Source organism: Cydia fagiglandana, chromosome 3 (genome assembly GCF_963556715.1).
Source record: "Cydia fagiglandana chromosome 3, ilCydFagi1.1, whole genome shotgun sequence".
In the NCBI taxonomy this organism is placed as follows: domain Eukaryota; kingdom Metazoa; phylum Arthropoda; class Insecta; order Lepidoptera; family Tortricidae; genus Cydia; species Cydia fagiglandana.
Genome location: NC_085934.1, coordinates 809,569 through 835,996, shown reverse-complemented (window position 1 = coordinate 835,996; position 26,428 = coordinate 809,569). Strand labels below are relative to the sequence as shown.

Here is a 26,428-nt window from a genome sequence, read left to right as displayed (position 1 = left end):
GACTAAAGACTTGTCTTGACAACTATAAGGTAGGGTTTTAAAGGTGTGTGCACGACCCTTTAAATGACAAATAAAAGTACGGGAGTAGAAAAATACATTTATTTAACCCACAGCATAGACAGCATAGTAGATCAAATACACACACATACACCAAATAGGTACGTTGATTATTATGGATCATTCATTTCGTCCAATAATTCTTTATGTTTTGGTTTAGATTTTGGGTTAGATTTTACAGACGTGTGTGTGTGTGTGACGTGAGCGTTTGAGGGAAAACCGATAGGACGCCGCCCGGTTGGTCGACCTAGGTATCGATGGGCGGATGTGGTGGACGCTGATCTGCGCGAACTCCGGGTTGAGAACTGGCGAGACACGGCACAGGACCGGGATCAGTGGCGAGCAGTCGTGTTGGAGGCCAAGACACACTTTGGGTCGCTGCGCCAGAGGAGTAAGTAAGTTTTACAGACGTGTATGTACTACCTACCTTATTGTTTTAACCGATTTGTATTAAAAATTAAAGGAACATGCAGAATTGATATAATTACATAATTCATTAACACTACAGCCAAATAAGGAAAGGGCAAAGCATAAGCTTAACAACAAAACAAAAAGACAAAAACTTTGTTTCCAAGAAGTGCGAAATGCGTCGGTGGTGCAACAGTAGGTATACATAAGGATAAAGTAAGGACTAAGGTATTTGGGCTTTTACTACGCTCATTGTGAAATATTGTTTGATGAAACATATTCTCTTGTTTTAAATATACGAACTTTATAGACCGGACCATAGAGATATAGGTAAGCTTACTTAAAATTGAAGTTTTTGCGCGATTTTAGGACACGAATACCTCTATGACACCACATATTACGGAAATTTGACTATTCAGAAAGGCAAGAAGCCTTCAAAAGTTTACAGAATGAAAGATTTATCAGTAATATCAATTAAATACAGTAATTCCTATTTTTCATTGTCAATATAAAACACCTTAAGGTTAATACACTTCTGAGTTAGCGATACCTTATTTTTTTCTAAATACCTAACCAGAGCCTTATTTGCGAGCTGCAAATAGCCACCAGAAGCTTCGTTGTTGAAATATTTACCCAAGACGCGACCTCACGCAAAGCAAAAGGCTATCTCAACAATCTAAGGCCGTAAACCAAGACCATTAGGTATCCGCCGCGCACGCGCCTAGCCAGTTTCTAATAAAAACCATCATATATATCGTTTCACCGATTACCTAATGCGTATCCGTGTGGTAAAGAATGTCGCCAGTGACGCCACGGCTGATTCAGATGCAGGTTTGTGTGTAAAAAAAAGTTGACATTGGCGGAATGCACTATGGACTTTTAGTCTGAGTCAACTTTTTTCAAATACATATATGCAAGGCCAAAAGTCGCGAATTAAAAACCGAAGTATATTTTGACGTATTCCCATTTATCCCCGCCCCAAGTGACCGCCGCCATAGATCAGGCGGGTACAAATGGACATAATATAATATATGAAAACAGAAAACACCTATTCACATGTGTGCCCCGCGGAAATAAATAGATATAGGTACACCTTAATTTTTTAAAGCTGCCTGTTTTTACTGACCAAGCTGGCTTACCAGAGTATAACTTGCAATCCAGCTACCATAAGCAATCTAGACTATCTTACTTCACCTTTTTAATGAGACCAATTATGGCAAAGGACGTTCACCAAACTGCCAAGCGCGTTAATAAGTGCACGAGCAAGGAATGTGCCACAGCGTTATGTTGGCTAGCCTGCGAGCAATGGGACATGCCAAGGAACTTCGTCATTCTCATTACTTAGCCGATTTGGTTTTATTTGAATGTATAATGTATAGTTTTAAGTTGGTCTCATTTTTATCGAAACCTAGTTCTGATGATGGGATCCATGAGGAATTAAGAGAATTCCTCAAACTTAGGCATAAACATTAGCGATTTTTGTTTGCATTTGATTTTTAAAAACTGTTATTTGGTGAAGTTGATCCTTTTTGAGGTCAGTTATTCTTTTTTATTTAAGTTAAATTTCGTTTAACGTTAGTCGATGATTGATTGTCATCTTGGCTAGGCATCCAGAGTTATGTTAGGTTGGCCAACTCGAGTACGTATGGGGTTTCGTCATGGGTTAACGACCACTGCGCAATGACTATGATATGGGGCAGGATGCTGAACTAGACCTTAGGATGTTGGAGATAATTTGGATGTTTATGATTACAATTAGTGAAGCGTGTTTTAATGACTTTGTTGGTTTTTTTGTACTTTCTAGGTAAGGTGGAGGCTTAGAGCATTTAATAACTGGAGACGTCATGGCTGTCATTTTCTGTACAAAACAGTCTGCCGATTTTTGCGGGGAAGGGAACGTCAAATGTATGGACGTATGACTACATGATTTCTACGTAACGTACAAATAGCCTTGTCAGTCCATAGACATAGACATCATTTATTGGTAATAAGGCATTACAAGTCACAATTTTTAAGCATATTTCTATACATCTTACATCTATTATGTACACTATGTTATTGTATTACGTATACACTATATGTATTATTTTGACGACCGGTCTGGCCTAGTGGGTAGTGACCCTGCCTGCGAAGCCGATGGTCCTGGGTTCGAATCCCAGTGAGGGCATTTATTTGTATGATGATACAGATATTTGTTCCTGAGTCATGGGTGTTTTCTATGTATTTAAGTATTTGTATATTATATATATCGTTGTCTGAGTACCCACAACACAAGCCTTCTTGAGCTTACTGTGGGACTTAGTCAATCTGTGTAAGAATGTCCTATAATATTTATTTATTTATTTATTTATTTATTTATTTATTTATTTATTTATTTATTTATTTATTTATTTATTTATTTATTACACTTGTGTATTACACTACTCTTTATAATCTAAAAATTCTTCTTCTAAAAATGCTCTAAGGGTGGAGGCTAGTTCAGAGGGGCCTTAAACCAAACGAAGGGTAATCTGTCATTGGCCACAGCATCTTTGCAGATGATAGTCGCAGCGACTAAAATAAGGTATTTTGAGGAGGTACAGCTTACATCGACTGCGATATATAAAATTGGTTTAAGTCCGCCTTTTGTAAGATAATTTTTTATTTTGGCCAATAAAATAAATTGTCTAAAAATAGTTTACATAATGTCAATATCCAGGGAGCGAAATGGGAATTACCTACGTTTGTATCATAGCGGAATATAATTATACCAATTTCTCTATGGTGTGTATGGAGAAGCGATCGTCCATAATCCTTTCAATGCAATAACATTTATTGACAGCCACTAGTAAATGATATAAACCCTTTTGTCCACAAAACAAATAGAAAGTGCGCAAAGCTCACGTTTTACGAATTACGCAATTTGATTTGTATCTAATTCGCGTTACGTGTATTACAACACCACGCCAATTAATTCGTGTAGAGCATCTGTTTGAATTGCTAATTATTTCCGATTTTGTAATTTATCTCATTATTACATACAATAACGTGTTGAAAATTATTTCGCGATCCGGTTTTAAGTTTTTTGTGACTTAACATGTAACTAAGGAAAGACAATTGGGCCAACCGATCTGTCTGCTCGTTTGCCTCCTACATCATTAAAAAAACCGGTTAAGTGCGAGTCGGGCTCGCGTTCCAGGGGTTCCGTACATTTTTAACAATGTATTTTTTATGTGGATGAAAAATCTTTAAAAACCCGTGGGGGTCGGAAAAAAACTATGTAATTACCTAAGTCAGACTCACGCTTGACTGCATATTTCTAATAGGTTTTCCTGCCATCTATAGGTAAAAAAATATTTTGTGTATTTTATTCAAAATTTTAGACCCAGTAGTTTCGTAGATAAAGGAGGGTCGGGTCGGACAGACTGACTGACAGAGCATGAGTGATCCTATATGGGTTCCGTTTTTTTCCTTTTGAGGTACGGAACCCTAAAAACTAGCAAAACTTACCGAAAATCGGTTTTTGACATACCTAATACCTACAACTTATCTTGCCTTGTCTTTAACTAAATCACGAAATTACGCTCATGGTCTATTTTGCTATTCGTTTGGTCTTTCTTTCTCACGAGTCTAGTCGAGGTTTCATCGTTAGTTGTATAACTTTGGAGGCCATTTCGACATTCCATTTATAACATTTTTTCTCAATAGAATGAATAAGTACGGTAGGTATATTATATAAAATAGTACGTATCCCACAATAATTGTATTGTAGGTAAATGTCGGCATCACATACCTATACACAAACAGCACAGTATCACACATGCCTTTGAAATGAACTAATTAAATTACCTATAGGTTCATCTTTTGTCTTAGAGATATTATTGTTGACTGCCAATTATATGTAGGTATAGGTTTTGCAGTAACGGATTGATTGAAACGGATTAAACATCTAATGAAACTAAGCTACCTTTCCACTATAAAACCACCTCGTACCTCATGAATCGTCTAAGTTAAGCAAGAATTAAAGACCTTAAGTATATCCAAAGGCGCCGTATGTATACCTGCAGTTAAATGTTAACGTTCTATAAAATGTAGAACTCTATTTTAGTATTTTTAGTATCCAATTCAAATAATAAGCAAAAGCATTTATGCAGTCTGCATTGTTAATTAGTAATAATGATAAGCTTTTAAATTAATAATTAAATGAAAGTAATTATGAGAATCGTTACGAGAGGACGGTCAATGTAATATCCTTCGAAAGCGGACGTTCTAATAACGTTTTATTGTTGCTTAACTATCATTTTAATTAAAATAACTTTAATTATTATTAAAAGACCAATGGTAGACCTTTAGCGAAAGCAAATTAATTCAAAGCAATCTCGTGTAGAGATTAAAGAAAACGGGTACTTATATAGCGTTCTTAAGTTTGCACGAAGTCGAAACATTCAAACATCCTTCATTTCATACACAAAAGCCACACAAAACACCTAAAATTATCACAACCGCTAACTAACGAACATAACCTACAGTCACTCCATAACAAACGTTAATCACAAAACATCAACCTACATTTCTGGCTTCAAACACCACTCAGCTAAATTTTGTACAGTAGCAGCAACGTAAATCAAATCATCGTCACCATCGCTGACTTTTGTGCTACCTTTGAAAAAGACGTAACTTCCTAATTATTATTGCGCACATAAGCTGTTGCTAAAATTCTTAATGTTACGTGGTTATCACTCGTACATACAATACAGACAGCATAGAATCACGTCGCGCCCGTTACTCATATTCTCGGAACAATGTAGAATTGCAAATGGCGACGGACGGGCGATCGGTGTTCGGAATTGGAATTTATTGATGATGTTAAAGTTAGGTCTTAGATAACAGGACAGGTCTTGTGGTTAGTTCAACTCTATGGGATTTGATTTTTCTGCTTTAAAGCTGCCTTTCCAACGCCTGCATTTTCAAAGGCAAAGATGAGAGGAGACGTGCGAGAATCAACCAATAGTATTGATTGTAATCCAGCGGAGCGGAGAAGTGATGTTGCTATTGTCTGCTATCGCCGCCTCAGTGGAAAGACAGCCTAAATGTCATTGTGACAAATCAAGGAGAGAGACCAAATAATGATTGTTACTAGCAGTGCTGATTTTAAGAGGATGATGAACCAATGAATAACCAGCCGGCCTAGCCAAGGTTACAATCGCTATCGCTACGACAACGAAAAGTATTATGTCTCTCTATCACTCTTCCATATTAGTGTGACAGTGACAGTTGCGTTTCGATCGCTACGAAGCGTAAGCGATTGGCGTCTTGGCTACGCGGCCTGAGACTCCAGAGAGTAAAATGAGGACTATATGTTTGTGTACGAAAAAGCGGGTTCATGGTCCACTTTCCTCTTAAGCCCAAGTAGTAACAAGTAGGTACGCAAAAGATTCTTCAGTTGAATTTAGAATCTTGAGCTAATGATTATGACTCAAAATACACGAAATCTAATAACTTTGTTCGCGAGTGTCAGTTAAGAAGTTTGCGAGTCTGTAAAACAGTAGGGTTCCTTTTTATATATGAACAGTGTAACAAATTTGCAACAGGTAAAAAAATTAAGTCAATTTCATTATTAGACTCAATAGCATTAAAGCTTACATTCAATTTAAATTAAGCAATACTATCATAAGATAGTCAATAACCAACGCAAACAAAGATATCGATCTTAATCGAATGATTCGATTATGACACTGTGAGAAAGGTTAGAGTCGGTTATCGGTAAGGAAACAATCGATTATCACAATCGACTCTCATGCGGCTTGAAGGATTTAAAACAAAGACCCATTCATGGTTTGTTTTGGTTGAATTTGATACGGTTATTGTGTGAATATGGTGGTTTGTAGGTTAATTATAAGTAGGCAAATATTATACTTGCCGTTTTTTGAGGGTTCCGTACCCAAGGGGTAAAACGGGACCATATTATTAGGGTTCCTATCCAAAGGGTAAAAACGGGACCTTATTACTAAGATTCCATTATCCGTCTGTCCGTCTGTCCCCAGGCTGTATCTCATGATCTGCAATACCTAGCTAATTAGCTAGACTAGACAGTTGAACTTTTCACAGATGGTGTATTTCGGTTGCCGCTACCTATTACAACAAATACTAAAAAGTACGGAACCCTCGGTAGGCGAGTCCGACTCGCACTTGTCGGGGTTTTTTTACTATAAATTATGATTATTGAAGTCTAAGATGTAGACGTATGTTTGTTAAGCTTTCTTGCAATAGCATCGAAAATACTGAGCCACTTTTAATTGTCATGTCTTACGTCAAAAACCGGGCAAGTGCGAGTCGGACTCGCGCACGAAGGGTTCCGTAACATAATGCAAAAAAAAAAAAACAAAAAAAGCAAAAAGAAAAACGGTCACCCATCCAAGTAAGGACCACTCCCGACGTTGCTTAACTTTGGTCAAAAATCACGTTTGTTGTATGGGAGTCCCATTTAAATCTTTATTTTATTCTGTTTTTAGTATTTGTTGTTATAGCGGCAACAGAAATACATCATCTGTGAAAATTTCAACTGTCTAGCTATCACGGTTCGTGAGATACAGCCTGGTGACAGACAGACGGACGGACGGACGGACGGACGGACAGCAAAGTCTTAGTAATAGGGTCCCGTTTTACCCTTTGGGTACGGATCCCTAAAAAGCACTATGTAACGTTACTCCTAATCATATCAACTTGATCATGAATTGAAAAGAATCGAAGGGCAAATCCATAGTCAAGAGAAAACGGTTGCGACATCACCTTAACGAGTCGCAGTCTATTTAGCGCAATTACGTGCGCACGCGCCGCCATTGACAATTAATTGCTTTTTGCTATGGCTGGTTAAGGTAAGTACATTTGATTTCGTATATCTGGTGGAGTCTGAAACAGGGGCGGTTTTCAACAACAATATCAGTAGGCAGGTAGCTATAGCCGATGTCAAAGATATGTTTACACTTTTGCACCTTACGTTGGTCAGATGTTGATCATTATTAAGTTCAGAATCAGAAATTATTTATTTGCATTCATACAGTATGAGGATGTTACAATATATTGAATAGTGTTACAGATCATGTACCTAGCTTGCATGCAAGCGTGCAAATTCATCATCATAATCATAAAATTAAATATAAATTTTAGGCTGTGAGAGACGGACGCTTTTTCCTCTTAAGGTACAGGACCCTCAAAAACAAAATGACCATTGGTCGCACTCGAACATCACTGTAATAAACGATTCTGCCACTCACCACGTCAGCGTGAATTTCGTCAATGCCAAATACCACATTACATTTTAAATTAGGCAATCGACTGCACCCAAAACAAACAGCGAATACAATTTGTTAAATAAAATTATCTTTGTCTTGCCCTTGTAACGATTGCGACCAGATAGCTTAATGAGAGCGAAGTCGAGTATTATTAGCGGTTAAGTTAATAAAAAATTTAATCTAGTTTAGTCAAGTAAAAAGTAGTTCAAGTTTTTACTAGAAGGTAATCGAACTTTACGCCCAAATTGGTTAAACGTACAAAATACGAAGCACTCGAACGTTTTCGCAATTCTTTTTTCAGGGTTCCTTACCCAAAGGGTAAAAACTAAGACTCCGCTGTCCGTCCGTCTGTCACCAGGCTGTAACTCATGAACCGTGATACCGTAGAAATTTTCAACGGTGATGTATTTCTGTTAAAAAAAAATGAAATAAATATTTCAGTGGGACTCCCATACAACAAACGTGATTTTTTGTCGTTTACGCTTAATGGTACGGGACCCTTAGCGCGCGAGTCCGACTCGCATTTGGCCGGTTTTTTATACTTTGGTATTACCGTATTACTAAGTATTTGCTACGGCGAAATGCCCATAATCATAATATTTCTTTCCAATTATTACAATTTGGAACTATTTACGTCAGTGTGACGTAGAATTAGAAACATCGAAGTAGCTATCTAACAATAAGTAATTTTAAGTATGCCTTTCACAAGATGACGTGGTATAAGTATCTCGCAACATAACCTATTGGCGGTGTCGATCAGGGTATTGATTTCGGACCTATGATGTAAGTATTGTAAGTGATAAGTATATTGCAATCTCATACAATGTACTTGATTAGATCCAAGAGACCCGTCTTCTCCAAAAACGATTGTGAAATTCATTTGAAATGGTAGAAATGACAATGCAAAACTAACAATCACTGAATCATATTGACAGTAAAGAAAGAAAGAAGTACGTCTACTTTTCAATAAATATCCAAGAACAAAAATTTTAAGATTGATGAAATTTAATATTCTTAAGTTATGATGCGTTCCCACCAGATATGTGCGAGGACGCGTAGCAAGGAATGTGTTTGCGAGGATGGAGGAGGAACGTGTGTATGTAGAAATTAAGGGATTATATTAGTTCTTAACAAACACATCCTCGCACATCTCTGGTGGAAGGCCTAATTGGACCATAAATTGTTAATTTATGATTGTAATTGGCATTGACAGACATACTGACAATATCTTAATAGTTATCCTTTAAAATGATAAAGTATAAACAAACAACAAGCGTAAAAAAATGATCCGCAGTTCATTAATAAATACTAAACTGGCTAATATTCAACACACGTCAGTCAAAGGTCTAAAGAACACTGTGACTTCACTCCTACGAACAGACGGCACTAATTGTCCAGAAGACGTGCTAACAATGTCAGACTTGGGGTATTAACCACTAAACACACAAACTACCAGGAAGATAAATCATTTTTACACTAATTCAATGTTTATTCAATTCAAAGTTTTAAAGACATTGATCTTGAGCATTTCAAAATGTACAGAATGTACAGAAAAATGTTTTACTGTATAAATGATTACCTATTTAAGTTTATCACGAGTGTTCCTAATATGTAACTACATATAGGTATGTATACTGTAAATGTATGTAAGTACACCTGAAAAGGTAAAGTTTCGGTGTAATTAAATATGTAATTGAATATTTCACCTGCAATGTAACCTGATTCTTACATAGTTACAATAAAAAACTTGAAATAAACTTGAAATTAAAACAACTTAGGATTTTCCAAAGATTAAGGGATTTAAATTATTAGTCAGAAAATGCTATATTATAGCTATTGCAGTAGGGTGCTTCAAAAAGTATGAAAAAACTTTTTTTTTTATTATTCTTTAGGGGCACCCTCTCATATGTTATTGATTGTTAAGAAACTTACACAGTATTTTTTTTGGATTTTTTCTAAATGATTTAGGGGTCGCTACCCGAGGTGAAAGTTTTAGGTTTTTACAAAAAAAAAGTATTTATAAATAATCTTTTATTATTATTTTTTAATTGTATTTATACTAAACTAGGAATAACTTTACTTAATAAAGGTCTGTAAAACATGAAATAATTACAATAAAACATATATAACGATGAACATGGCAATGGGTACATGTCGAATTATTGCATTAAAGTAGACTTTTTTGTATTAGGAAATTTACGTCGGTATTCTTTAACCGTCAAAAGTAAAAATTGCGTCTGTTCCTCATTTGTCGTGTGAAGACGATTATATTCCTTCATCAGAGCTACTCCTCTTTCAGCTAAGTCATTGACAACTTTCATTGAATAAACAATAAGCTTTACATTTGTTGTAGTTGTTATCATTTTTCCACGACTTCACATCTTTCTTCAAGAAATCACATGAAACGGCCAATGTATCGAAAAAAGACAGTGTTTGGTTGGTTACAAAATCTTCCAAGTTTTATGGGTCAATTTTCAAATAGGCATTTTTTGCTGTCCCACGGCTAAAACTCGAAGTCCATAGGACTAAAAGACTGGGTATGTATATATTTTCATTCAGTGTATTATAAGCTTTAAAAATCATGTACAACTGTACCTAAAATATTATTTGTTCCTGACAAAATCGCATTTGAAGTTCCAAAAACGGCGAAATTTGCCGTTTTTCGCGTGTCCCAGTGGCGGCATCGCGCAATAAAAAAAATCATAACTTTGGATGTAGGAAATGTACTATAAACAACTTTGTATTTCTATAAAGAGCATTTTCTAGAGAATTGATTTAATCATATTGATAAATTAATGCGTTATTTAATAAAACAAGGGAAGCCTTTTTATCGCTGTCCCGCGCGGCACCTATTTTGTTATGACTTAAATATACCCCCTATAATCTTCTTTGTCTATTGAATAACGGTTAGATTAAATTTACAACGCAATAGTGCGGTTAGTTGGGCATCGATTGACATCAAATGTAGACCCGGAAACAGTTTAATTTATTTAAAAACAGATAAAAATCTCTTTCGATATATTTTGGTACGACTACAATGACATTTGTATGGACGCTTAATACGTTGGTACATAGTTGGAATAAAAATGTTTATTTTATAATAATAGTTGCAAATATAGTGTTAAAATATTTAGTAATATAAGTAAGTTAATCGGTTGTATTGTGTAGGAAATATCGCTAAAAAATATTATTGGCGACATGTCACGACATTTGTATGGCGACATTTATACGGCTATTTTGACCGTACAAATGTCGATTGTGGCATACAAATGTCGACATAGTGCCATACAGATGTCGAGAAGGTGTTATACAAATGTCGTCAGGGTCTTATAAGTGCAACAAAAATAATAAATAGTGGCATATACATGTTGATACTGCCATATAATGTCGAAAAAATGCCTTATACATGTTAAAAGCGCCTTACAAATGGCTAAATAGTGTCATACAAATGTCGATGTTTAAACGTCCATATCTAGCTAACTATAAAAAGTACAGAGGTGCCTCCTACAGTATATTTTTTGTTGTTAAGAACCCTTCCTAAAACGATGATTATAAATCAGATATTTCATAAATAAAAAAATGCCATACAAATGTCGAAAAAACACCCTCTTCAAAAATTGACCCTTATACTTAAATTAGATCTTGATCAAGAGTTGCTCGCTTTGAAGAAACACCTAGACTTTGTTTTTTGAGAGCAGTGACCATATTTTGTTTCGTTTCAAATGAAACTGCGTCGTCAAAGAAAGCAAAAGTCACAAGCTCTTCGGATAAGTATGTAGCAGAGATGCCCTAACATTTTTTTCATAGCCATTCCAATTTTTTCTTCCATGTTTTTTCCTTGTTTTCTAATACAAGTGACCGTTTTGCTTTGTTTTCTTTATTTTTCTTTAATCTTTGCCACTCCGAAAAATATTGTAATAATTTGGCTATTACATGTTTTTTTAGTCTGGTGGGAATACTTGCTTTTTCCCATATTTATAATACATCGCAGGCAGTGTGTGTTGCGGAGTCTTTATTATTTAATTTCTCTATAATTTTATAATAGATAAATGAACTCATTACTTCTTTAACAGACGGTAGTTTTGAATTTTTGATTGAGGTAATGTTGGTGTCAGCTGCCCAATTAGCCATATATCTGTATTTTTTCTTGTTCTAATATCACTTTTACCAGCACTAGACGCCATTGTATGCCACTGTATGTATGTAGTCACTTATTGGAGTGAAAATAATGGTATTATACATCGACTTGCAATACCAAACACACGTCAACACGCTCAGAACGTTTAACACACTTGTACTCCGTATTCTTAGGTATTTAAATAAACGCAAACAACCAATTTGTAAGTTTTAGCGTAGAATATAACATTAATTGCTTAACTAACCAAATCTCTGAACTTCTAAGTATGTCACTGAACGACTTGACTAATGTAATTTTATGTATACCCTCAATTAGCTTCAAAAGTCATTTGAGGGTAGATTTACTAGATTTATTTATGTTTATTTAAATGCCGACAAATGCAAACTATAGATTGAAAAAACTACTGATGGCATAACAGAGTGTATTAGAATCACAAATGGCTTATTTAGGAGGTATTTAGTAACATGATTGTAGCGACATGAGCAGAAACAAATATGCGATTTTTTAAAAGATTTGATGGCTGGTAGCGACCCGTAAATGTTGTTTAATTGAGAAATAAAAAAATACGTGTTAGTTTTTTTAGCGATTGGAAGTATTTAAGTCTATGCCCCGTTAAAAAATATCATTTTGATTTTTTTGAAGCACCCTATATTGCAGTGATTCTCATACATTCCTATAAGTAAAGTTGCAGTATTTATCCTCAAGATCATACTCATTAAAAGCAATTTATTGAAATACATAATAATAAAAATTTTTAAACCCTAATACTTCCTACTACCATTTTATCATAAATTTATAGTATCAGTTATCGTCATATGTTTTACGTCATAAAATAAATGGATTTTACGTGTTCAAACCGTTCAGTTCTTAAAATATGTATGATAAAAGGCATTAGTAATCATTATTGAGCTTACCTACGGTTGGACTTAGTAAATTTTTGCAATAATGTCCTATAATATTTATTTCTTTATTTATTACGAGTATATCGTTAACAATAACATAATGTGATGTCCTCCCAGACGTATTCGTCAACGGCGACACCAGTTTTCTGCCATGTTTTGCCCAATTCGCTTTATGGGTGCATTTAAAACAAATGAGAAACGTCATCACGACGATTGTTTGTCATATTGTCACCCAGCACATCAAGGTCACCGCCATTATGTCTATCTGTCAAATGGTATCTGCTCTCGATGTCTCGATCGATCGTCCGACATATTGTCATGATCTCATGATCGATGACAGTGTCACACTGATTTCTACTTTGACTGGGTTTTCTATATTATCTGTGACGTCGAAGTATGTCGATGTTGTAGTAGCCCCGAAATGATAAACTAGTTACAGATTTGCACGTATTTTATCTTTATTTATAGATATTTTAGTACGTAAAGATATCACGTTGGTACTGAAAGTAACAAATACAATCATTGAATAATTTTACGGTTTAGACTCAATTGTTTCAACATGTCGCGCGAGTGACTAAAAACAAGTGAGTCTAAACCCTAAAATTATTCAATGTTAGTACCTATATGTCTCACAACAGTTTAAATTCGGAATACAATCATTTCTGAAACCTTTCTTTTTCTACATGAACATAGTAACACGTAGTATACTTATTAAAGATTCTTATTGCGTTCTTGACTATTGTATAATATTAAAGTGAAAATGAGTGCAATTTGCGTGTCACAATTATTTTTTCAGCAATTCTGTAACTGAAATATAATTACTTAGAGCACTATCTGACGTAATGGCGGCCCGGCGCGGCGGTGTCGTGAAACGAAACGTTATCACGAATAGTAATTAGATTACATTACATATCGGTGAGCCACTTGATAATAGTCAGAATAATTACTTTGTTATTTTTACTCTTTAACCACCACTAGCTAATACACATTGAGAATGAATTGATGCAGTTAAGGCAGCTAGATCTTCCTTTAATTTTACTTGAGGCAACTAATTCAAATCATGTTTACTACAAAGAGGAATATAATTGTGTGATGTAGCATGTAGCTGAAGATTACCATGGAGAAAGCTTAACTCCTGGGAATGAAAAAAAAGGATATAGACTACATTATTTTCGGAAATGCACTCCCGGAAGGCGAAAACACTCAGTCGGAATTTCTCCGAATAAATGCAAAACGACTTGGACGCATTTTATCCGGATTGGCGGGAAACTACAAAAGACAGAGTCGAGTGGAGGAAGCGAGGGGAGACCTTTGCCCAGCAGTGGGACACTTAAACAGGCTAATAATAAAAAATGGAAACATAGGTAAAATAAATGACAGCCCTGTTGAGGTGCCCTGTAGTAGAAACCGCGTACATACCACCGCCACTGGTGGTAAGTATTACAATCGCTAACCAAGCTGCTTTTCTTCTATTTATTCCACTTGCATATAAAACATATTTTTATTAATCGGACCAAATTGTATTCCAAGTTGTTATACAAACGAAAAGTGACCTTGCCCATTTAGCACGTTCTACCAAACACCAAGGGTTGGTAAATTACTCCACCACGCATGTAGATCGTGACATTGAATAACCAGTTTATAACTGGAACTTTATCGCGCGAGAAAACGGTAAACAATGAAAGGAGTTTTCCAATAAAACTTATGCTTGGTGAGGTCTACTTCAGCTGATGTCGGGTAAGCAATACTTACCTACTTATTTGAAGCGCAGCGACCCAAAATGAGTCTTGGCCTCCGACACGCCAATTGTCTCAATCCTGTGCCATCTCCCGCCAGTTATCGGCATGGAGATCGCGCAAGTCCGCTTAAGCAATAGTAATGTATATATAAATAGTAATAGCTTGAAATGATTAATGTGGCTATATAAACATTAATCCAACGCACGCCATATGGGTGAGTGGGCCAGATGAGATGATAGCCGACTATGAGGTTTATATCATTTGCGGGAGATGATTAGTTGTCTGCCGACGACGTTGGACTCAAGATGTCCAGGTTAGATTATTCTCGATCTAACAATGAGGTTTCTGTAATTTGTGGGGAGATGATTAGTTACCTGGCAAAGACGGTGTTGATCTCAAGATGTCCAGGGAGCCTTGCCAAGATATCAATAATTGATAGAAAACGCCAATCGAAACTTAATTATGTATGGAATAGTCACATGACTTTTCGTATCATCTGTGGTCAACATTTGATAACTTAGACGTAGACAGTGGAAATTTTCACAATGTCTTAGTAATATTTAGGGTCGCTTTTTTACCCTTTGCATACCCTAAAATGACCCTTAAAATTGCCATAGAGATCTATAAAAAGATCTATCTTCCTTTGTATTTTTAATCCTTATTTTGACATATCAAAATTGTTTCGGCAAATTTTGAGTTTGGGCAGTTAGAGGTCTTAACCTGAATCTCCGACAACTAAATGGTCAAAAATGACAATTACTCTCACTTTCACCAAAAATGCGGTCGAAATACTCAAATCAGCGTTAAAGGCAAGGTCGCAAAGGGCATGTCTAATGTAATAGTCGTATCTTTGTGCACAATGTTATTGTTGCCGATTGCTTGTTCGCCATGGAAAAGTCTTTCTCAATATTTTATGGCGAAGTGATTTTAGCCAACAATAACAAAGGGCTTGTGTGCGGAAACAAGTTCAAGTGCACAGAGACCGTTTCAAATTGGGGTTTTGCAAAAGTGTTTCAATTGCCGCAAAGGTGATTTTCTAGGGGCAGGTACAAGGCAGGTACAAGACGATTACATTCTAATTTGTAACAAGCCCAACGAAGCTTTGTTAATCATCGTTTACTATCCTGTTGTATAGGATTTATGGGATGTGTCTTGCTGAAATTGATAGTTATATGTATTTCTTATGCAAATGGAAAAAATCTTTGTTACTAGACTGAATACTCATAATTTGACAAAACACTCACTCTTCCTGAATATATAGACTGCTTTCTTCTTTCTTCTTATAACTTTTTTCCTTAAATTAACACTAACAGATAGGCTATTATACAATGTTAATGGTACAGTCAAGTGTATAAATATGGGTGCATACAACTTACTCAAAAATATATCCCATAGTTCTTAATTCGCTGACATAAGAGCTATCATCATCATCATCATCATCTCAGCCATAAGACGTCCACTGCTGAACATAGGCCTCCCCCTTGGACCTCCATTCGTACCGGTTGGAAGCCACCCGCATCCAGCGTCTTCCGGCGGCTTTAACAAGGTCGTCCGTCCATCTTGTGGGTGGACCCACAAGATGGACGGAACCGAACGCTGCCCAACCGAGTTGGATTCGGCGGTTGACCTCCTTCTCGAAGTTGGACCTACCTAATTGGACTACTTGTCCTAGGTAGACGTACGAGTCAACAACTTCGAGTACCGAGTTCCCAACAGAGACTGGGATGGGCACAACATTGGCATTTGACATAAGTTTCGTCTCTATCAATTTGGTTTCACCAAAGGTCGATCAACTACTGACGCCGGTGCGGTACTTCTAAAACACATCTTTGATGCTTGGGAAAAAGCTCAAGATGCTGTTGGAATTTTCTGTGATCTGTCAAAGGCATTTGATTGCGTTGATCACGAAAATTTAAAGAGAAAATTAAGCCGCTATGGGATAAAAGCTAGTGCCCTTGACCTGGTCTCATCGTACCTTTCGGATAGAACTCAGCGAGTAGTTATTAATGGAACTCAATCGGCGGGGTCCCCGGTAGCCCTCGGAGTGCCTCAAGGTTCAATTCTTGGTCCCTTCCTGTTCTTGGTATACATTAATGACTTACCAAAAGTTGTGCAAGATAGACATGATATAGTGTTATTTGCAGATGACACTTCCCTTATATTTAAAGTGGACAGAAAGGAAAATAGCTTCGAGAGCATTAATGACGCGCTATCTACCATTGTAAACTGGTTTACGGCAAACAATTTGCTTTTGAACGCCAAGAAAACCAAATGCATCAAGTTTACGCTACCTAACGTCAAGCAGGTAAATAACAGCAAGATTAAAATAAAAGGTGATACGCTGGAATTTGAGGACCGAACTGTTTTCCTGGGAGTCACTCTAGACTCCAAACTGCAATGGCATGCACATATAGGCACTCTAGCCGGAAAACTTAGTTCAGCAGCCTATGCAGTGAGGAGAATCAAACAGCTGACAAACGTAGAGACGGCCAGGCTGGTATACTTTAGTTACTTCCATAGTGTTATGTCTTATGGAATTCTGTTGTGGGGAAAAGCGGCAGATATTCAGACAATATTTGTGCTGCAAAAACGAGCTGTACGTTCCATCTATGGACTGGGCGCTCGAGTATCCCTAAGAGAGAAATTCAAAGAAGTTAACATTCTTACCGTTGCATCTCAATACATACTAGAGAATATTATGTATGTTCGGAAAAACATCCACGAATTCAAGGTTAACAGTGATATCCATAACTATAACACTAGAAACAAACATAAACTTGCTGTGCCCGCCCACCGCCTCCGTAAGGTTAGTACGTCTTTCGTCGGGAACTGTACACGTTTTTATAACAAAGTCCCCACTGATGTAGTGAATTTACCACTTCATAAATTTAAGTCGCACATTAAGCACTCCTTGTTACGTAAGGCGTACTACACTGTAAATGATTTTATAAACGATAGAGATGCTTTTAAGCCGGTAGCTTGATTTCATTAGTATAATAAGAATTAAATAAATATTGTTTTTTTTTACATTGTGAATTAAATATGCTAGTGTCCAGTAGAATTGACACATGAGACAATGATGTTCTCGCTTGATTATATTGTTTAATTTAATTTTAGTTTTGGACACTTGGAGACCTTATACATCTCTAAGTACATATTTATTTATTTGATTTTTATTTTTGATTGTACATACTTACCTATATTTTTAATGTTTCTGACACTTAGAGACCTTTACATCTCTAAGTCAACTTAGGCTAGTAATTATGTGAAGCTATATTACTGTCTTTTTATGTAACATATGAGCACAAAATGCCGTGTCTTGCAGCTACATGTTATTACTATTTTAATATTAATATAGGCCGGTAGCTTGAACATGTCATGCTCGCTTAAAAGTCTTTGCTTACGGTGGCGTTGTTGATCGGGTCGCCACTTTCCCGAATGAAGGTTGAGGGAGGCGATGGCTGAGATACGCGTCATACTCGTGAACGGGTGCTGTTTGTGGAGACTGGTCTGTTAAGCTAACACGAGCTATTATACTTAGTAACTTTTATTAATTAATTACAGTGAGACGCCTCATTCTGTTCTCGTATGTTTCTTTTCTTTTAATGAATGTATTAATTATACAGGATATTGACTCTTGGAGACCTTATACATCTCTAAGGATAACTTGATAAACTATATAATCTTATAGTTCTGACACCTAGAGACATTTACACCTCTAAATATTATAGATTTTTTTTGTGTGTTTTTTTATCTGTATTTTGTATGTAATTCGACATTAAGAGACCATATACATCTCTTAGTAATTGTAATACGTTAGATTGAATTGTTAGTTTTATTTTATAAAATTGTTGATGTTATTATTTTTGCTTTTATGTAAATTCAATGTTGACGTGTAAAAGTGCCCTTGTGGCCTATTTGCTGAATAAATGTTGATGTTTGATGTTTGATGTCTTGTCCATGTTCATTTTCAAGCCCACCCGTTGTGAAACTCGGTTGAGGTCATCGAGCATCATGCTGAGTTCCTCCATCGACTTTGCCATGACTACGATATCGTCGGCAAACCGAAGGTGAGTGATGTATTCGCCGTTGATGTTGATGCCAAGTCCTTGCCATTCCAGGAGCTTGAAGGTGTCTTCCATTACGGCAGTAAACAGTTTCGGAGAGATAACGTCTCCCTGCCTTACGCCTCTTTGCAATGGAATCGCCTTCGTGCTCTGCTCCTGTACTCGGACCGACATGGTGGCGTTACTATACAAATACTTCAACACTTCGATGTACCGATAGTCAATATGGCATCGCTGAAGAGACTCAAGCACCGCCCATGTTTCCACCGAATCGAAGGCTTTCTCATAGTCCACAAACGCTAAGCATAATGGTAAGTTATACTCTTCGGTCTTCTGTATAACTTGCCGCAGCGTATGGATGTGGTCTATGGTACTATAGCCTTTTCGAAACCCGGCTTGTTCGGGAGGCTGGAAGTCATCAAGTCTGTGTTCGAGACGGTTCGTGATGACCCTTGAAAACAGCTTATAGACATGGCTCAGAAGCGTGATGGGTCTGTAGTTCTTCAATAGGCTGTTATCACCTTTTTTGAAAAACAGCACCACCTCGCCTCTATAAGAGCTATGGGGCATATTTTTAGTGTTCCGTACAAAACTTTGTTTACGGAACACTTATTAAGTATGGTGAGTGCACCTATAGGTATTTTTTTACATTTGACTGTATAGGACTACAATTAATATATATAGTAACAGCACCAGTCATGGGACATTTAAGAGGAAATTTGGAGTATTTAGGATATTTCCCGTATACACGTAAATGGTCTACCGCTTAGCGTGTTAAAAGATGAAAGTCCTACCCGTCTTTCATGTTTTAGGCGTGTTGTATCAAAGATACTGCAATTAGTTTCCACATATTTAACAAATTAAAACTATACTTTTTTTCTCCAGTCATGGACACCAAAGCTCCAGTAATGGGCCCCCGGTAATGGACGTGGATCCAGTAATGGGCCCCCTATAATGGACATTGCTCTATCAGTATAAAATATTGAAATGGGGAATAAGTTATGGCAAAAAAATCAATTTTTGGTATAAGCTTTTATCGCTGAATGTATTTTTCATTCCACAGCCAATTATTATTGTATTAGATCCATCGAGACAATTCTAATATACCCAAACACAATTAGTTAGGGTTTATTGCGATAAAGTTCCCATGGCCACCTCCTGTCTCCATCATCAGATAAGGTCCATGTTATCATAATATTGCATTATCATCCGATTTGCATACTTAATTACGTACTTACACAAAATTTAACTGAAGCGGAAATCGAAAAGTGGCTCAAATTCAGCTACCAAGATTGGACCCACACTAACTATAATTGTGTTTTTAGTTTTAAGATATATTTTGTATTAATATGTATGCTAGTTTTAAGGTATTTATCTATGGGCCAATAGTTGCCTGAAAATAAATGTTTTCATTCATTCATTCATTTCATTCACTAACTAACAGGGCAAGTTAAATAAAAGTTTGGAAAAACGATATTAATTTATCAGAAGTCCGAGAATACCTCCTGATTGACATATTTCGTAACTACATTTTACTTCTGTATTGTTTAAACATGAAATTATGGCATGGCAAGCATCCTTCTGTCAATTGTCGCATCATAGGAGGTACGCAGTTTTACAGCTCCTATAATGGGATTGGGCCAAATACCACTATTTTTTTACATCTGTGGACTCACAACATAGTGTGTTGTATACCTTATCTCATGGTAAATGCAACTAACAAAACACATTCTAGTTTTCATCAAGTATTAATTAATTGAAATTTAATAAATTAACTCACCTCTCTTAGCGAGGTTATTAAGAATTCGTAGTGGTATATTTTTTCAGTGACACGACAACTTTTGTTTGACGCCAATTTCTTAAAAAGCAACCAAATTTAATGAAACTTCAAACTGAAACAGCTCTAGGACTCTTATTTATGATAATATACAGTCAGTGTTTATAAACTACTTTTAGATACTTATTTTAGAGGATTTATGTTTTTTTGTCCCATTACTGGTTCCACGCCCATTATAGGGTATACTACTATATATGTATATATAGACTATTTTGTGTGCTCTATAAATGCCATGAAATTCTATCTAAGAAATATGAATGAAGCTGATCTTCACAGCAATTTGTAGTTAATTTAATAAATCTAATTGATGGAAATGAAAGCATTTAACGTGAAAGTTATCCAGACAATCTATAAAAAGACAGACAGGCTATCTACGTTGATATCTGCTTTCATGTCCTAGTTTAGCTCAAGACAGACCAAGTCTCTGATGAGATGAGAGCAGCCAAGAACCGGAAAATGAGAAAATAAATAACAACAAGTCACGTACAGTATGTTACTTATTTATATTATAAGATTTATAAGCTACCGTCACGTCATTTCTTTTATTTTATAAATCTGTACAGTAAGCATCAATACGTCTAAACAATAAATATTAATAGATATTATATTATATAAATAAATATTAAATATTATAAATAAATAAATATTAGAGGTAGAGACCTCCCCAGGTATTATGCCGCGTCCAGAAGCACCTATATGTATAACTGTCTAATTGTTCTACAATTTTTTACACCACGTCAGGGGCAAATAAGCATACTGTCTTCCGGATGGTACGCAGTCACCGTAGCCTATAGACGCCTGCAACTTCAGAGACATAATGAGATATTTCTCTGTTTGTCAAGTTATTAGAGAATGGTAGATACTTTTGACACGTAGTCTGATACCTACGCAACTTGTGATGTGATGCAGACTGTACCTACCTAATACTTATTCCCAGATGTTTCGTGTACAATAACATGTGATGTGTTACGTAAAAGAGCACACTTGTTTCCATAAGGTCAAGCAACAGGTGTCTTACTATTTTTAGTATTTTCATTTTAGATACACAGGAGGGTGCGGTCATTCAATTTCAAACCAAACACAATTTACATAATGCAGCATATCATATGAGCATATCTATTACAATTTCATACACAATGGCCACTTATATGACTAAAATATGAAATTAATAAAAATTTGAAATACATTTCGTATTGTCACGTTTGTACCTTTCTAAAATAGTGGGGTGCAACAGTCGATATAACCTGAAAAATGTTTTTCAATTACCAAATTTTGTATGTAAGAATTCTAACACTTAAAAAGTTCTAGCTATACGAGGAGCTACATAGTTATATTAATTATTCAGATTTAGATGACTTATCGAATTAGTGGATACCATTATTACCATAGATACCTACCTAAATGTCATTTGTGGGGAAAACCTGCTATTGAATCAATTCAATAAGTTTTTATTTTTAGACTCCAGCCACATAATTTTATTTTCGTTGGTAGGTACTTGACGAAACCGGTATGTTATTACGACTATGACTGTTTTGTTAAGTTTTTCCCACAAACAAATAAAATTTATTAACAAAACATTTTTAAGTGTTTTTATTATTTAGGAATTTCACATATACCTAATATACCTTTCACGCCTGGGTGCCGATTTTTGAATTTCAATCGCTCGATTTCGTCATTCGAAAATCGGTTGAAAACGACGAAATGCAAATTTTTGAAATACGAGCGATCGAAATTTGGAATCTAGTAGTATTGACCACTCGATTTTAAGTCTATTAGTAGAATTTAAACGCCTAGTAGTGGAGATATCATTTAACGAAATACACGAAATCGAGTGGTCGAATTTCAAAAATCGGCCCCCTGTTCTTTTTCTCTTCTATCTGAGAATTATAAACTGCAATTAGTAAACATTATCATAAAGAATGGAACACACCAAAAACGTAAAAGGGCAGGCAAAGGAACAGGAAGCGACGAGGTTGCAAACAAAAGGTCAAACGATTTGAATCTACAATACGCTTTATAAACACGTTTATCGGAGTACATTCACGCTTATCGTTGATATCAGAAGAATTGTAGTAGTGAAGGATGATAAAATACCAACGCAAGGTTGTGATGCGACTGTTTTAGAGGCAAAGAAAGTTTAGTGCTTAATTTATTAACGAGAAATTATTTTTAAATAATCTAATCTATTGGTTCGCTTATTTTACGCCAATTAGCTTAGCTTCATTGAAGAAAAAGTGCCTAGTCGAAATTCATATTTGCTCCAATTTGCCCACGTATATGACATGTCACAAAATAAACATTTTAGGCCTTGGCGGGGTAAGTCCGAAGTTCCGAAGTATTCCAAGCATATGTCAAAAGCATTCAAAGCAGCTAACATGAAGATGTTTGTAGGTAATGTAGGTACATGCTTGGCGTTAGGCTACAGCTAGGATGTACTTATGCAGTGAAAGGAAATGGATGTATCTGTCATGCCAATGGGGTTAGATGGCCGAAGCATTTTACAGATGTCGCCAGCGTAAGTTATACTGTCACCTGTCAATCCTACGAATAGTTTCAAACTCTTGTTCTTTTTCCAAATCTCATAGAACATTTTGCCTAATCTCACAGAACAAAACTAAAGACAGAAACACGTAATGCTAGTGCTGGCGCCATCTAAGTAGGTATAAAAACATTTTTTTATTTTTTGACAGTTGCCAAGCCCATTGACCAATCATGTAAAAGCATGTTAATTTACAACATAAACACTACGGGACAGGTGCAAAACAAAACAAACACTAACCAGCTTCAACATCCGTAACGCCTCAAGCTCACAAGTCACAAACAGCTAGCAGTACATACAGCCTAATCTACTTCTGATTGAAACGTCCACACTCACTTTTACCTAAACTAATTGAAGCATTAACTCGAATCCAACTCCACACTTGTTTCACAGCACTTCGTTTCGATTATAATAACTCGATTTGTTTTTCGATATTAAGCACTCGATAAGTTTTTTCACGTAAAACTTTTAAACGGACAACACAACGTGCGTCGGTGACGGTTGGCGCGGCACTGGCGTCTCGTTTCTCGTCTCGTCGCCTCTCGCTCGCCCCTCGTTCGCCTCACATGTTTTTTTGCCTTTGAATTTCGAATCCCACACCAAATCGGTACAAAGAAACTGACAGATACCTGTTTGTGAGTAACTTTTATTTCCTTGAAGCGAATCAGTTTTTATACACGCGTGAAGTTGCAGCTGCTGTTTTGATTAAAGCACATTCAACTGTCCATTTCTTACAGACACATCGACTATTATCGACATACGAATAAAATATGGCAGATAGGGCCATCACTTTTGGATCATAATGATGTATTCTAATTGTCACCGTCGTCACTGAAAGATTGTCTAAAAATTAATGAAAAATCAAGCCCTACACATTCATATTATTGAATTATGTAAGATAAGTGTTAGACGATGGCCCATAGACATTTTATAATGGTCAATTGGTCAATACGCATTTTATTGTAGCTTAACTCATTCACGTCTTTACTGTGGACGTCGCAAAGTTAAGATAATCTAAAGCTAATTTTTACGCTGAACCCTACAGTTGGGACGGCGGGATACATTTTTAATGGAATACATTTATGGGACTCAAATAAGAAAAACATGATAAACATGCACCTGGGTTGTTAACTTTTAGTGTTTTGTCCAGAGAAGGGACCTTTTTCTGAAATAATTCACTTAGTGAACAAGATGAAAGAAAATAATAAACGGGTATAAAGCACATGCTAACTCTACAGGGTGTCCCAGAATTCGACGTCAAGCCGTAAACGGATGATAGACCAAGTCATAACAGTTATCATAAAAATACAAAAAAAAAATCCAACTCATGTTTTTTAAAAATTATGGTCACTTTAAAAATTCACTAAAAATCCACACCCTGTAATGGTTCTTTAACTCTTGTTACTACAAATTCCATAATTTATTCTAATTTTTTTATTATTGTGTAATCTTGAATAATTACAGGGTGTGGATTTTTTAGTGAATTTTTAAAGTGACCATAATTTTTAAAGAACATGAGTTGGATTTTTTTTTGTATTTTTATGATAACTGTTATGACTTGGTCTATCATCCGTTTACGGCTTGACGTCGAATTCTGGGACACCCTGTATATGAGCTAAACATATAGGTTGATACCTATACCTATAGCTTGCAGACAATACAGTGCAAACAAATGTTACTAAATCGGCCTGCATCTGAGACCGGTTATAACACCGTGTCATTACCATTGGACACCCACAATAGTGTGAATGAGTTTGAACAATACCATACTACACCAAATACAATAACTATAGACACCACACCACTTTGTTCTTGAAGAACGGAACGAATATATTTTGGTATTCAATAATAAACCTTTTTGTAATTGTAATAGAGTTAACAGAAAAAGACAATGCAAAGAAAAATGTTACTTTTATAATTGCGAAAGAATCGAGAAAAATAAAGATGGACCACTTGAATCAACAATGAGAACACTTAGAACAAAATGATTCATAATTTCATATCGAAGACCTAGAGACAATAGTATGAAGAGTTGTATGCAATTGAACGGCTAATCAAGTTCATGTTCAATTGACAGTGGACATGCTTAATTTTTTTGTAATTTTTGTTTTATTGCCTAAAGTCTGAAATAAATGGTTTTTTTTTCTTTTAATTACAACTGAAGTCAATGATGTCATTAATCTTGTAAAAAAAACAATAGCACTGATGTTACAACGATGTCCACAAGTAAAATTTTAAAAATTGTATTTTTATATTAACATAGACAATAGACAAAAAAAAATTCAATCGAAGATGTAACGAACATTTTACCTAAATTCAATTTCATACATAGTGGCTTACACTACAGTTCATTTTATTAAAAATTTCATATTACTTTATTTTATTCCAATCACTAATACAATTCAAAAAATACTTAACAACAACAACAGTGCTGCCGTCCTTTAATACTTTAATAGTCCTTGAGAAAAATAAAAAAATATAAATTGTCAACCGGTAGTTATGCAACTTTGATGTTCTTATGCGTAAATGCATAATACTTACTCGTACAGTTCAATGTATTTCATTGCAATTGCGAATTTTACACTATACTATAGTGATGAAATACGCTTCCTTATTGACTCTTAGGAACTTTTCCACGCCTGTCAATCTCATCTCGATAAGAGAAGTAGCGGATTTATATGTAGATATCTACATACTGGTTTTACGTGAGTCGTGACAGATGCAGACTCACAGACCGAGATAAACCTGTCCAAAGGTACCTATTGAATAAACATTTATTTATATAATTGCCATTCATATAATAATAGTAGTTTATGTGACTGCTACATAATGAAAGGCATTAAAACACGAGTGTGGGTTTAAGAAACGAACGAAGTGAGTTTCTTAAAAGGATCACACGAGTGTTTTAATGCCTAATTATGTACAGTTACATACACTACTTTATCTACACACATATAATTACCTTCTTTTATATATTCACTAACCTCATATTTCAGTCGACATCAATCGTTGCTATCTGGCGGAACTCGCAGATTTGAGAGGTGCCGTGTCCTTAAATATATTTTTATCACTCATTTTATATGAAACTTTTGCTTAAAACTTATTTAGAAACAACAAAACAAATTAATTTTATACCTAAAACTAATTAAAAGATAAACTGTACGTCAAATGGCGGTAAATGAAAACTTTTTTCACACATGTCACGCATCTGTAGTTTTTTTTAAATTCATAGACAAACGAATGAAGTCTCTATTCTCATGTCACTCGAGATAAAATGTCGTACGGTTTATATTAAAAAAATATACTGAATTGACGTTTCGTATCGATAATTGTTTTAATATCTATGGATACTAGAATAGACACCCACTTGAGTTTTAACAGCTATTCCAAATTTAAACTCATAACCTTACAAAAATCTATAAAGTTATAACTTTAAAGTACAGATTTTACCTACTACCACAGATAAGAAA

At 35.6% G+C, this 26,428-nt stretch overlaps 1 protein-coding gene and 1 long non-coding RNA gene across 2 annotated transcripts in view; one reads left to right on the top strand and one right to left on the bottom strand.

Moving 5' to 3' along the window:
* Nucleotides 1–2,827, top strand: part of LOC134679822 (uncharacterized) — a 268,010-nt gene extending 265,183 nt beyond the window's left edge. Inside the window, exon 2 of the long non-coding RNA XR_010100401.1 lies at nucleotides 2,695–2,827. This is a non-coding gene — a long non-coding RNA (uncharacterized LOC134679822). The remainder of the gene's footprint in view (nucleotides 1–2,694) is intronic.
* LOC134679809 (rho GTPase-activating protein conundrum) overlaps nucleotides 1–23,469 on the bottom strand; it is a 122,129-nt gene extending 98,660 nt beyond the window's left edge. The window contains exon 1 of the mRNA XM_063538707.1: nucleotides 23,199–23,469. Within this exon, the coding sequence (XP_063394777.1) occupies nucleotides 23,199–23,210 (12 nt within the window). The 5' untranslated portion in view covers nucleotides 23,211–23,469. The remainder of the gene's footprint in view (nucleotides 1–23,198) is intronic.
* Nucleotides 23,470–26,428: the final 2,959 nt, after the last annotated feature.